Source organism: Moschus berezovskii, chromosome 7 (assembly GCF_049115385.1).
Source record: "Moschus berezovskii isolate FMDL1 chromosome 7, NW_MosBer_1.0, whole genome shotgun sequence".
NCBI classification, from domain to species: domain Eukaryota; kingdom Metazoa; phylum Chordata; class Mammalia; order Artiodactyla; family Moschidae; genus Moschus; species Moschus berezovskii.
In genome coordinates this window covers 15,969,511-15,981,600 of record NC_142466.1, presented here as the reverse complement: position 1 = coordinate 15,981,600, position 12,090 = coordinate 15,969,511, and the positions used below count along the sequence as shown (strand labels likewise).

Here is a 12,090-nt window from a genome sequence, read left to right as displayed (position 1 = left end):
CCCCACAGACTGCAGCCTACCAGGCTCCTCCATCCATGGGATTTTCTAGGCAAGAGTACTGGAGTGGCTTGCCATTGCCTTCTCCGTTACCTGGTCTAGGCTGTAGCAATTTTTAGTGTTAACTGTTTGGGAACATTAACCTGTTCCCAGAGGGGACCGGTAACCAGTCGAATTAGCTGGAGGCCATCGGAGTCACGAGAGGCCTCCTTCAGCGTGTGTCTTTAGCTTTGCCTCATTCATTTCCTCATTCTCCATACGTGTATTTTTTCTTTTTTATATTGAAGGAGAGTTTTCAGAGCTGAAGGCCTTACCTCTAAACATTTATGAGCCTACTGCCTTCCAGGAGCTTCCTGTCTAGATGGACAAACAGGCATATCCACAAATAAGGAGACAAACTCCATACAGAGTGTGGGCAAGGTATTTCGCAGTGGGAGCACAGAGTTACCAAGCAGCAATGGGAAGAGGTCATGACAGGAGAAATGTATTTGAGCTTTGTTTTGAAGGCTGGTAGCATCTGGTTTTTATGTGCTTTGATGTTCCCAGGTTACTGTCCCATTCCCCTCCCACCACCACCTCCCAGTTTTAAAAAAATGCCATCAGCATAAGTTGTTGGCTTAAGTTAGCTTCACAGAGAACATTAGCATCTTTTCTAGTTGATGTCACTCCTACAGCATGCAAAGAAGTGTGCATGCATGCTAAATTGCTTCAGTTGTGTCAGACTCTTTGTGACCCTATGGACTAGCCCGCCAGGCTCCTCTGTCTGTGGGATTCTCTAGGAAAGAATACTGGAGTGGGTTGCCATGCCCACCTCCAGGGGCTTTTTCAACCTGGGGATCAAAGCTGTGTCTCATACATTGGCAGGTGGGTTCTTTACCACTGGCACTACCTGGGAAGCCAGATCAGCATAGCCCCATGATGGTGGAGTTTAGGCTTATTTAGATGACCCTATATCGTCACAGAAAGAGAAGCGGAGTTGGAATCAGAAAGCCAGAGTTCAGGTTCTGATATTGTCTCTTAGAAGCTCATGGTCAGGGTTGGAAAATTCGGTATCTCCTAATTGCCCAAGAACTTAGGAAGTCCACTGCCTGTCCCTGCTCCCTAAAGGTATGGCAGTTGAACTTGGTAGTAAAGAAGAGCTGTACTGTTGGATGGCTGTTTAAATGACGTAGGGTGTTATATCAGCCGTACAATCCCAGCTCAGGTATTTTGCTTAGATTAGTTGACTGCCTTTTTTTGTGTACTAACACATGTATGTGGACTCTAGAAAAATGGTATAGATGAACCTATTTGCAGGGCAGGCATAGAGATGTGGACATAGGCAACGGACTTGTGGGCATGGGTAAGGGAGTGGGATGAATTGAGACACTGGGACTGAAGGATGGGCACTGCCGTGTAATACAGATAGCTAGTGGGAAGCTGCTGGACAGCACAGGGAGCTCAGCTCAGTGCTCCAGAAGGACCTAGAGGGTGAGCTGGATGGGGGGAGGGAGGCTCAAGAGGGAGAGAGATATGTATACATATGGCTGACTCATGTTGTTGTATGGCAGGAACTGACAAAAAATATTGGCTTTTAAAAGCAAGTTATTTCTTACCCCTTCATTTCTGCTGCTGCTAAAGGTATTGGAAATTTTCCCCTAGAGGAAAGACTTGGCGGCAAGTTATTGTTTGAGGATAAGGTTTGCCTGTGTGTCCTAGGCTATATTCTGATTACTTCTGAAGAGACCTTATCATCCTCGCAGCAGCCTTCTCTATCAGTCTCGCTTGGGCCTTTGAGGATCGACATGGCAGAGAGGTTCTGTGGGTTTAGTTCTCTTTCCTGCAGACATATTCCATCTGCACAGTTGCCTGTCCTCTCATTGTCCCGGGAACACAAGGTACTATTGTGCTGCCAAGCTTGCTAACTTAATGGCATCCTTCTCGGAAATATTGTGGGTTTTGTAAAAAATGTCAGTAACTAGAGGCGTACAATTTTGGAATGTCTGACTGTAAGGTGTCCTCACTTACTTTGTGAAATATATTCATTTAGAGTTTTCTGCTTCATGGGTTTTTTCAGTCAACCTTCATGCAGTATGCTTTCTCCATAATACATTAGTGTTTCAGTTTTTTAAAATAATGGTTTTCTCCAGACACGATAATTGATGTTTGAGTGTGAGTTACGTGTATCCTGTGGCAGTGTATACTTCTGTTCCTGCATGCCTTAGGACTCACTTATTAGAAAGACCTGTGACTTTCTGGGCCGATTGTCTCTGAGAAGCCAGTTGATGTAGTATCCTGTCAGAAGCAAGATTTGATAAGATCTGTGCCCTTTTTTGTCTTACAATTCATTGTTTGGTAACTGTGGACTAGTTCTTGCTGTCTCTGGTAATCCTATATAAAACTTCAGGAATACATCATAGGGTGAAAGACTTGAGTCAGTTCTTCAGTTCACTGATTCTTAACTACTTTAATAATTATTATTTGGAGAAGGCAATGGCAAGCCACTCCAGTACTCTTGCCTAGAAAATCCCATGGATGGAGGAGCCTGGTAGGCTGCAGTCCATGGGGTCGCTACGAGTCAGACGTGACTAAGTGACTTCACTTTCACTTTTCACTGTCACACATTGGAGAAGGAAATGGCAATCCACTCCAGTGTTCTTGCCTAGAGAATCCCAGGGACAGGGGAGCCTGGTGGGCTGCCGTCTATGGGGTCACACAGAGTCGGACACGACTGAAGTGACTTAGCAGTAGCAGCAGCAACCGTCCCCGAAGAATTAAGACAGTTGTAGAAAGGCATTTGGAAGAATTATTTCATTCTAGAAGTTGAAATGTGAAGTGAAAGTCACTCATTTTCACTTGTATCCAACTCTATGCGACTCCATGGACTATACAGTCCATGGAATTTCTCCAGGCCAGAATACTGGAGTGGGTAGCCTTTCCCTTGTCCAGGGGATCTTCCCAACCCAGGAATTAAACCCAGGTCTTCTGCATTGCAGGCAGATTCTTTACCAGCTGAGCCACAAGGGAAGCCCAGAAATTGAAGAGACAGATCTGATATCCCATGCTGAATTGTCCAAATCTGTGTGATAGAGTGAAACAGAACAAGGATTTTTGACCTTGTCAAAATCCTACCTTCAAGTCTTGACTTAGTTTTTATGAGCTCTGTATTCTTGGACAAAGTGTGAAATGAGGTGTTAGTCGCTCAGTCATCTTCAGCCCTGTGTGACCCAATGGACTATAACCCGCGAGTCTCCCCCATCCCTGGGATTCTCCAGGCAAGAACATTGGCGAGGGTTGCCATTTCCTTCTCCGATGCATGAAAGTGAAAAGTGAAAGTGAAGTCGCTCAGTCGTGTTGGACTCTTCGTGACCCCATGAACTGTAGCCTACCAGGCTCCTCCGAGCATGGGATTTTCCAGGCAAGAGTACTGGAGTGGGGTGCCATTCCCTTCTCCCATTTGATCACGTTAGGAACTTCAGTTTCTTAACCTGCAAAATAGGGATAATAAAACGCACTCCACAGAGCTGATGAGAGCCTTCACTGCATGTGGCATGTTCAGTGCAGCGCTTGGCCACAATGGCTTTTGTAGGTAAGACTTTCCTATTCCCTAACACCAGCATTCCCCTTAGCGAGTCATTTTCATTTTTCTGGGTTTCTGGCCAGCATTAAGGCTATTAACTCAAAACAGCTTGAATCTCAAGTGGTACTCACCACTCTGATACCTGGTTTTAGTGAAAGAGAAAAATGACTCCTAATTTTATAAGTCATCACTGAGATTCATAGGCTTGACAAAAAGACGTGTGTGTGTGTGTGGAAGACATTTCACCTGAATTATTCCTGTGATCATTATGATCATTATGCATACCCTTTCCTCCCCCTTCTTTTGTTTTCCTTCATTTAACATGACTCTAAAACATGGAGTAGGAAATAAATGATGCAGATGGTCTTCGCTTACATGAAAAATCGTTGCTAAGAACTGAAAATTAGGGTTTTCACAGTTGAAACCCCTGCTTTTCAAGGAGATTATGGCTGCTGCACACTGAAGGAACATAATGGTGATGGTGATGATGATAACTGTACACTGTGTGCCAGCTCAGGCACATCTGTCCCATGAGGCGTAGCTGCTATTATCCTCATTTTGCCGATGCTGAAACTGAAGCACAAGGAGGTTAATCATGTTCCTGGTTGCATAGTTAAAAAGTAGCAGAACCAGGATTTGAACTCAGCCTGACCCGAGAGCCGGTGCTCTCAACCACTGGGTTGGATCCGGGAGGACAAGGGGAAGACATCCATGAAATGAGAGCCAACGTCCTGAAGTTTTGGCAGGCTATTACTTTTCTGTTTGCTCTATAGGTATTCTGAGAGAAGCCTCACGAAGTGCATCGGAATTACTATTGAGACCAGGCCAGATTACTGCATGAAGCGGCACCTCAGTGACATGCTGACCTACGGCTGCACGAGGCTGGAGATTGGGGTGCAGAGTGTCTATGAGGATGTGGCCAGAGACACCAACCGGTACGATGGCACAGGTGGTCTTGCACAAGCCTTCCTCTTCCCCTATCAGATCGATGTTCCTACCCATCTGAGAGCGAGGGGTCTAGGTATTCCTCCTGTTCATTTTTCTGTCCATGCTCCGAACCCCATCTCCTCCTTCCTTGACTTTCAGCCTTTCTGTGCTGACTCTTTTCCAGTAGCCTATAAACATCATCTTCATCTCTCTTCCTATCCATAAATAGCCTTTCCTGTACAGAAAGCAAAGGCAGGGCTCAAAGTCAATAGTTTAAATAAAGCAGGAGAGAAGGCCAAGGAGACTAGGAACAGAGAAAAGGGTTTGAACAAGAAGGAAGCCAGGGGGACTTCCATAGTGGTCCAGTGGTTGAGAATTCTCCTGTCAATGTGGGGGACACAGGTTTGATTGCTGGGTGATGGTCATCGTTAACTAAGACCCCACATGCTGCAGGGTAACCAAGCCTGTGTGCCACAATTACTGAGCCCATGCACCTCAACTGCATGGATTGGAGATGCACCTCAACCCACACACCCACACGTGGCTGGCTGGAGGCACCCACATGTGCCTCAACTGGAGAGCCAGTACACCACAAACTATAGAGCCCACGTGCCCTGGAGCCTGCGCACTGCAGCAAAGATTCCGTGTGCCACCACTGAGACCCAACACAGTCGATCAGTTCATAAACAAATAAGCCCAGGTGAGATCTAACAGGTTAGTTTTTATGAAGCAAGTGCCAACTGGCAGGGTACTGAAAGACAGGCTGGTGAGATGATGGGTATAAACTCTGAGAAATGTGAGAGTCTAAGGAAGGAAGGAGTAAGAACTGACAGAGCCAATATGAAGTTCTTTTCTGTCCAGAAATAAAAACAAGTTTCAGGAGTAGGTGTGTGTTGAGTTGGACCTTAAAGGCTACTTCACTTTAGTAGGAGCTAGATAGACATGATGGAGGGTTGTGATTGGAGAAGGAAGCAAAGGGAAATCAGGGAAACACATGGGTCAGCATCTTAGAAGCAACCAAGAAGAGTTCCAGGCTAAGGAAGGCGGATGCTCCCCTTAAGGTAATTTGTTGTTGTAATTTAGTCGATATGTTGTGTCCGACTCTTTGCGACCCCATAGACTGTAGCCCCTCCAGGCTTCTCTATCCATGAAATTTCTCAGGCAAGAATACTAGAGTGGGTTGCCTTTTCACCGTCCAAGGAATCTTCCCAACCCAGGAATTGAACCCACGTCTCCTGCATTGGCAACTAGATTCTTTACCACTGAGCCACCAGGGAAGCCCCTTAAAGGTAATAGAGATCTCCAAAATATTTTTGTGCACAGGAAGAGTCTGATGGATATCAGGCTTGAGAGAAAGCAACATGAATAAGTGAATAGGATGCAGTCTTGTTGGGGAAGGCCTGAGCCAGAAACACTGGTAGGGCTCCTGCAGTAATAACCAAGGCTGTGCTGGAGGGGTACCTTGGGAATGGAGTTTCTCGGAGATCAGAGAAGCTTCCTGAAGAAAATGACGTGGAAGCTGAGACTCACAGGAAGAGTCTGAGTTAGTCAGGTGGGGAAGAGGAAGACTGTTTCAGGTTGAAAGAAAAGTACAAGCAAGCTCCTGAGAGCAGAAGCACATAATGGCACGTTTTGGGATTTTGGAATGATTTTGTTTGGTGGAGTGTGGAGCATGAGGTGGGAGCATGGTCAGAGGTGAGGCTGAAAGGGTCAGCAGAGGGACCAGAGCCTTAGAAGTTGGCCCAGTGGGCTTAGACTTTAACCCAAGGCCAGCTAATTTGTGATCAAGGCATATCTGCATTTTATTTATTTATTTATTTTTGGCCACACCACATGGCATGTGGGATCTTAAATTTCCCTACCAGGGATCGAACCCCTGCCCCCTGCAGAGGAAACTGGAAGTCTTAAACCACTGGACCCCAGGGAAGTCCCCATATCCGCATTTTAGAAACATCGCTTTTCAGGGATTACAGTGTGAGGGTGGACTCAGAAGATGGAAGGAAGGCCAGTTCAGAGGCTGTTGCAGTAATTCAAGCAGGAGGTGATGTCCTGAAAGCAGTGTATGGTGACCGAATGGGAATGAGGGTGAGAGAGAATGGGAAGGAGAGAGGCTGGTAGGCAAGCCGAGTTTCATTGTGAAACACTAGGCTTTAGACCCTTCCACACTGGTGGAACAACCAGTTGAAGGTTTGCTTTAGAGCCAGGCTGTCCAGCAGAACATTCCACAGTGACTGAAATGTTTGGAACCCACGTTGTCCACTGTGACAGCACAGCCAAGGAACTGAATTACTGATTTGGATCAGTTTCAAGATGAACTTGAAAAACCATGTGTGCCTCAAGACTACAGTATTGTACAGTGCAACAGTAGAGTATTGGGTATTTGGGCGTGGTGTCAGAGGAGAGGCCTGACCCAGCCATGGAAATTGAGAAGTTGTTAGCAAAAAGAGATCAGAGAGTGAAGCCATGGAAATAAATAGGAACCTTCAGAGAGTGGGCTGGGGTCCACAGTTTCTAGGAGTTTTTGGTGGTGAATGGGAAGGTCTTTCTGGTGAGAGCCCTGTGGGCTTCAGTTTCTAATAGCCCCAAACTATTAATAGGGCTTGTGTCTTACTTGAATGTTGCGCTAGAATGTTAAGCTGACTTATCCAGCTGGCTCCAATAAGGACCTGCCAGCCCACCAGAATGAAATGTACTCTGCATATTGATGAATCTGTCTCTCTCTGCCCGCCTTTCCCTTCATCCCTTTCTTTCTCTCAAAGAAATTATTTGTAATAAGTATTTTTTAAAGAAAGGGCTTAATGAGATCCTGTTCCTGTAAGGCTCTGATCTCACTATTGCTGTTTCTAACCTAGGTATTTATATCAGCAGACTTATTTTGGCCCATAATGCTAAACCAGGTAATTTTAGTGGATGTTAATTCTTCTTCCCTACTGGCTCAGTCAGTAAAGAATCTGCCTGCAATGCAGAAGACCCAGGTTCGATCCCTGGATTGAGAAGATCCCCTGGAGAAGGAAATGGCAACCCACTCCAGTGTTCTCACCTGGAGAATCCCCTCGGATAGAGGAGCCTAGTGGGCTATAGTCCTTCGGGTCACAAGAGTAGGACACAACAAAGCGACTCAACCACCACCATATTAATTCTTATGACCTCAGTCACTTGCTGTCAGAACTTTGAGGAGGTACCTAAGGGAATTTCTGAGAACTATCTTAGAAGTAAAATTATCTTTCTCCAGGCCTTCTTAGAAGCAGAGATGTGAAGATGACTTTCTAAGATTTCCTTTTCCCCAACCATATTCTTCATTCCAGAGCTACTGTTACCTGTGTCAGACTTTGTTTCCCTCTGTTGCTGCTGCTCACCTTCTTGCCTGCTTATTTGTGTAACAGGTAGTGAGTTTTCTTTCTTCAGGGGCCATACGGTGAAGGCAGTGTGCGAGTCCTTCCACCTGGCCAAAGATTCTGGCTTCAAAGTGGTGGCTCATATGATGCCTGATCTGCCGAACGTGGGACTGGAGAGAGACATTGAACAGTTTACAGTAAGTGTTAACCCAAACCAAGCTGCTTGAGAATGCCTCTGCGTGCTGCTTCTACCCTCTCTGCTTTTTTTCTTTTTTTAACATTTTACTTTGTGTTGGAGTGTAGCCGATTAACAATGTTGAGATAGTTTCAGGTGGATAGCATAGGGACTCAGCCATATGTATACACGTATCCAGTAATTCTTCCATCTTTTGGGAATTGTGTGTTTTTGTTCTTTGACTGATTCCTCCACTGAATATGAATTTTTTTAATGTTAATTATATGAACTTTCTAGGCAATTTGTTAAAAATATTTTCCCAACACTATTCTTGGTCTTTTACTTTTGTTTCTGTTGTCAAAGCTTTCCTGTTTACTTATTTATTTAGTGATTTCTTAAGATGCTTCTAAGCTTAGAACTGCCTTTCTTTTTCAGGATTTCCCTAAACAGTGAAAGAAACTATTCTGTTTTCTTCTAGCCTTTTTGTTCTTTGAATTTTAATACCTAATTCTGGGGTTTGTTTGCTTTTAAAAAAATAATTTATTACTTTATTTTTGGTCACGCTGGGTGTTCACCGCTGCACTCGGGCTTTCTCTGGTTGCTGGGACGGGGGGGCTCCTCTTCGTTGTGATGCACGGGCTCTCATTGTGATGGCTTCTCATACTGTGGAGCTCGGGCTCTATAGGCTTCAGTAGTTGCATCTCACAAGCTCCAGAGCTTGGGCTTAGTAGTTGAGGTGCCCAGTCTCCAGTTGCCTGCAGTATGTGAAGTCTTCTCTGACCAGGGATCAAACCCATGTCCCCTGCATTGGCAGGTGGATTCTTATCCACTGTACCCCCAGGGAAATCCTTTGTTTTTACTCTATCACATGTTAGCTTGATCCATGTTAGCTTGAGATTGGTCAAAACTTTCTTCCTTCAGATTCTCAAATAGGAAAGTAGCTTAGGGATATCCTTTTAGAGAAGAGGATGAAAATGTTAATCAAGTTATTTCATCAGCAAAAAAGACTTTTATGCTCTGTTATTAGAACGGTAGAATTCATCATGACGTTCTCTCTTTACTTTCAGAAAGTTTGTTTTTATTATTTCCAAGCAAATGAAATACAACTAAAGGTCTGTTTTATAAGACAGCATTAATTCACAGATGTTCATAGATGTTACGAATTCCCTCATATTGACTATGTAATAGATTTTGAGTCATATCTTCCCCTCAGTAGTATTAGCTGGGTACTCAGACTATTAGCCTAAAAGGCACCTGAAACATACATTTCTTTAGCACAGCTTCTGGGCGGGCTAGTGATATAGCCAGAGGTCATAACTTTAAGTGCCCTTGGGGAAAAAAAAATGTAAAGTAATAGCAAATAACTGAGTCTCACAATTTATTTTCTTAGTGTCTTTAAAAGAAAGAATAGTTCAGAAATAACATTGCAAAGACAGCCCTCCCTGTAAACAGATTTATCTTCTTGTTTACAATCTTTTCAAAGAAACCCACAGGGAATATGAGTAGACTGTATGCCTTTTCTAACTGCATCCCAGCAGATGAATAACACAATAGAGCTAAAATGAGAAATCAGATTTCTCTCTAGAAAAAAATCATCTGAAAAATCAATCTATAGATTATCATAAATATTTTTACAAATCAATTTTTTAAAAAAGATAGACACCCTAATAGAATGGGGGAAAAAAAAACCTTGAACAAGCACTTCACAAATAAGATGTTCAGCTGCTCAATAACTGTTCAAAAGTTCTCTAAGTCATTTATCTTCAAAGAAATGAAATTTAAAACTACAATGCATGGCTACTGTATACTCATCAGAGTAGTGAAAATGAAAAAAGACAATGTCAAGTATTGATAAGAGTGTGAAGCAACTAGAACTCTCATTCACTCTTCATGGGAATATAGATTGGTACATCAGATTAGAAAGCTGTTTGATAGTATCTACTAAAAGCAAACATACACTTACTCCATGACCCAGCAATTCTACTTCCTCACGTTTACCCAACAGAAATGTGCACATGTATTTACCAAAACACAGTCACAGATTTCTGAGGGTAGTTATCATCAGATTGAAAACACCCCAGGTGTCCATTAAAGTCGAATACATAAATAAGTTGTGGTATAGTCAAACAATGAAATACATAAAGCAATAAGACTAAATTAATTATGGCTTCATGCAACAACGTGGCTGATTCTATTCAACATAATATTGAGCAAAGGAAACCAGATCCAAAAGACATCCTAACATATAATTCTATTAATGTGAGGTTCAGAAGCTTTGGGTGGAACTGTAACTGGAAATGGACATGTGGTAGGCTTCTGAGGTTTTGATAATGTGCCTTTTCTTAACTTGAGCATGTGGGTGCTGGTTACATGATTTGGAAAAATCTGTCTTCAAGAGGGAAGGGACATATGTATACCTATGGCTGATTCGTGTTGACATACGGCAGAAACCAACACAGTATTGTAAAACAGTTATCCTTCAATTAAATGTTTAAAAATCTATCAAGGTGTACACTTGTGATTTGTGTACTTTTCCATACTAAGATATATTTCAATAAAAGGTTTATTAATTGAAAAAAACTGGGTTTTGTCTAGGAAATCTTGTTTTCTAGAGATTTTCTGAACTAGTAGGCAGCGTATTTTACACTTGAAGACCTTCTTCCTCCTCTACTTTTATTGTCACGTCAGCAGCCCACAGGTAGTTCCCTTAATGTGTTTTATCCATTGGAAGCGTTGCTAAGGGGTCTACTTGTAATCATTGTAGAAGTCTATAAAATGTTACCACTCTGGAGGACAAGGCAGCCTTGCCTGGTGCATCCATAGAGCATCTGCAGCCACTGAGGTATTGCAGCCACAGTATCTCTAGGGCTGCGTGCTGTGCACCTTAGTTACAAATGGGCCTTGCTCTCACACCTTGTTGCTTAGGTTAATTCTGAGTCACTGAGAGCAGAAGTGGTCATTTGCATCTGTTCACTGTAGATTCACACTCTCATCTGGTGATGGGTGCAGAGCTGGTCAAAGCTGTGTGTGATAAATAGCATTTACTTATATTGTCCAGTAACTCAAATTTCCTTTTGGAATGAAGTTTTCTTTGTCCTTATAAAGCTGAAAATCCTGGTTGTGATGGAGGATGTTTAACAGGACTTTATCCTCCGAGCATTAACTTCACCCTTTCCACCTGTCCTCAGATAGGACTAAAAAATGTTGTATCATTTATTACTCATAATAACTTTTAGTTGTTTCGGTCTTTTATTCTTTTAAAATTAGACTGCTTTTGGATATGCAAGTTCAGGGTGCTGAAAATGCTTAGCATTTCAGCTAAGTGTCACTAAGAAAGTGTCGGTTTCTCTTGAGGAAAAGTTTATCTCCAGAAACTTCTCTCAGTCATGGGAAGTCTTTCAAAGTCCATCCATGTTTGCCCACCTTTTTGACTCTCAGAAGTTGCCCACACTCCCACTGAGTTGTTTCCAAAAAACAAAGTGATCAAGTTATAGTTTGGCAGGCCCTCCCCTGCCAACAGAGACATACACAGTCTTCCCTCAAACATTGTAATATACTTGCTAATCTCCAAATCCAAAGGCTACTTCTCTGCTGACATTTTATCCAACCTTAGCATTTCTTATTGTTAGAGACTATCTCCAGGGATTTTCCTGGTGGTCCAGTGGTTAAGAATCCACCTTCCAGTGCAAGGAATGCAAGTTAGATCCCTGGTCGGGGAAGGTAGATCCCACAGGACTATCTCCAGTCTTAAATTCTCACCTCCCTGGCTTTTGTGACTCTGCTGCCTCCTGGCTCCTTTTTTACCTCTAGGACTATTTCTTTTCTGCTACTGCTGCTGCTGCTAAGTCGCTTCAGTCGTGTCTGACTCTGTGCAACCCCATAGATCTTCTTTTTCTCCTCACTGCATAAATGTGGCTTCTGTCTTTTGCTGTCTTTTATATATGTGTGTCTTTCTTCTGTTGTCCCGATTTTACCACTTCCACTTCAATGAATCTCATTTTCTCTGCAGTCTTAAGCCTCAGCTCTTAAGTCCAATCGCTGAATACTCTTCAGCAGGCACCAGAGGCCTTACACGTACTCAGACTTAATGTATCCAA

At 43.2% G+C, this 12,090-nt stretch overlaps 1 protein-coding gene across 1 annotated transcript in view; it reads left to right on the top strand.

The window, feature by feature from the left end:
- Positions 1 to 12,090, top strand: part of ELP3 (elongator acetyltransferase complex subunit 3) — a 137,040-nt gene that overhangs the window by 44,816 nt on the left and 80,134 nt on the right. The window contains exons 8-9 of the mRNA XM_055428088.2: positions 4,330 to 4,491; positions 7,889 to 8,015. Coding sequence (XP_055284063.1) covers positions 4,330 to 4,491; positions 7,889 to 8,015 — 289 coding nt within the window. The remainder of the gene's footprint in view (positions 1 to 4,329; positions 4,492 to 7,888; positions 8,016 to 12,090) is intronic.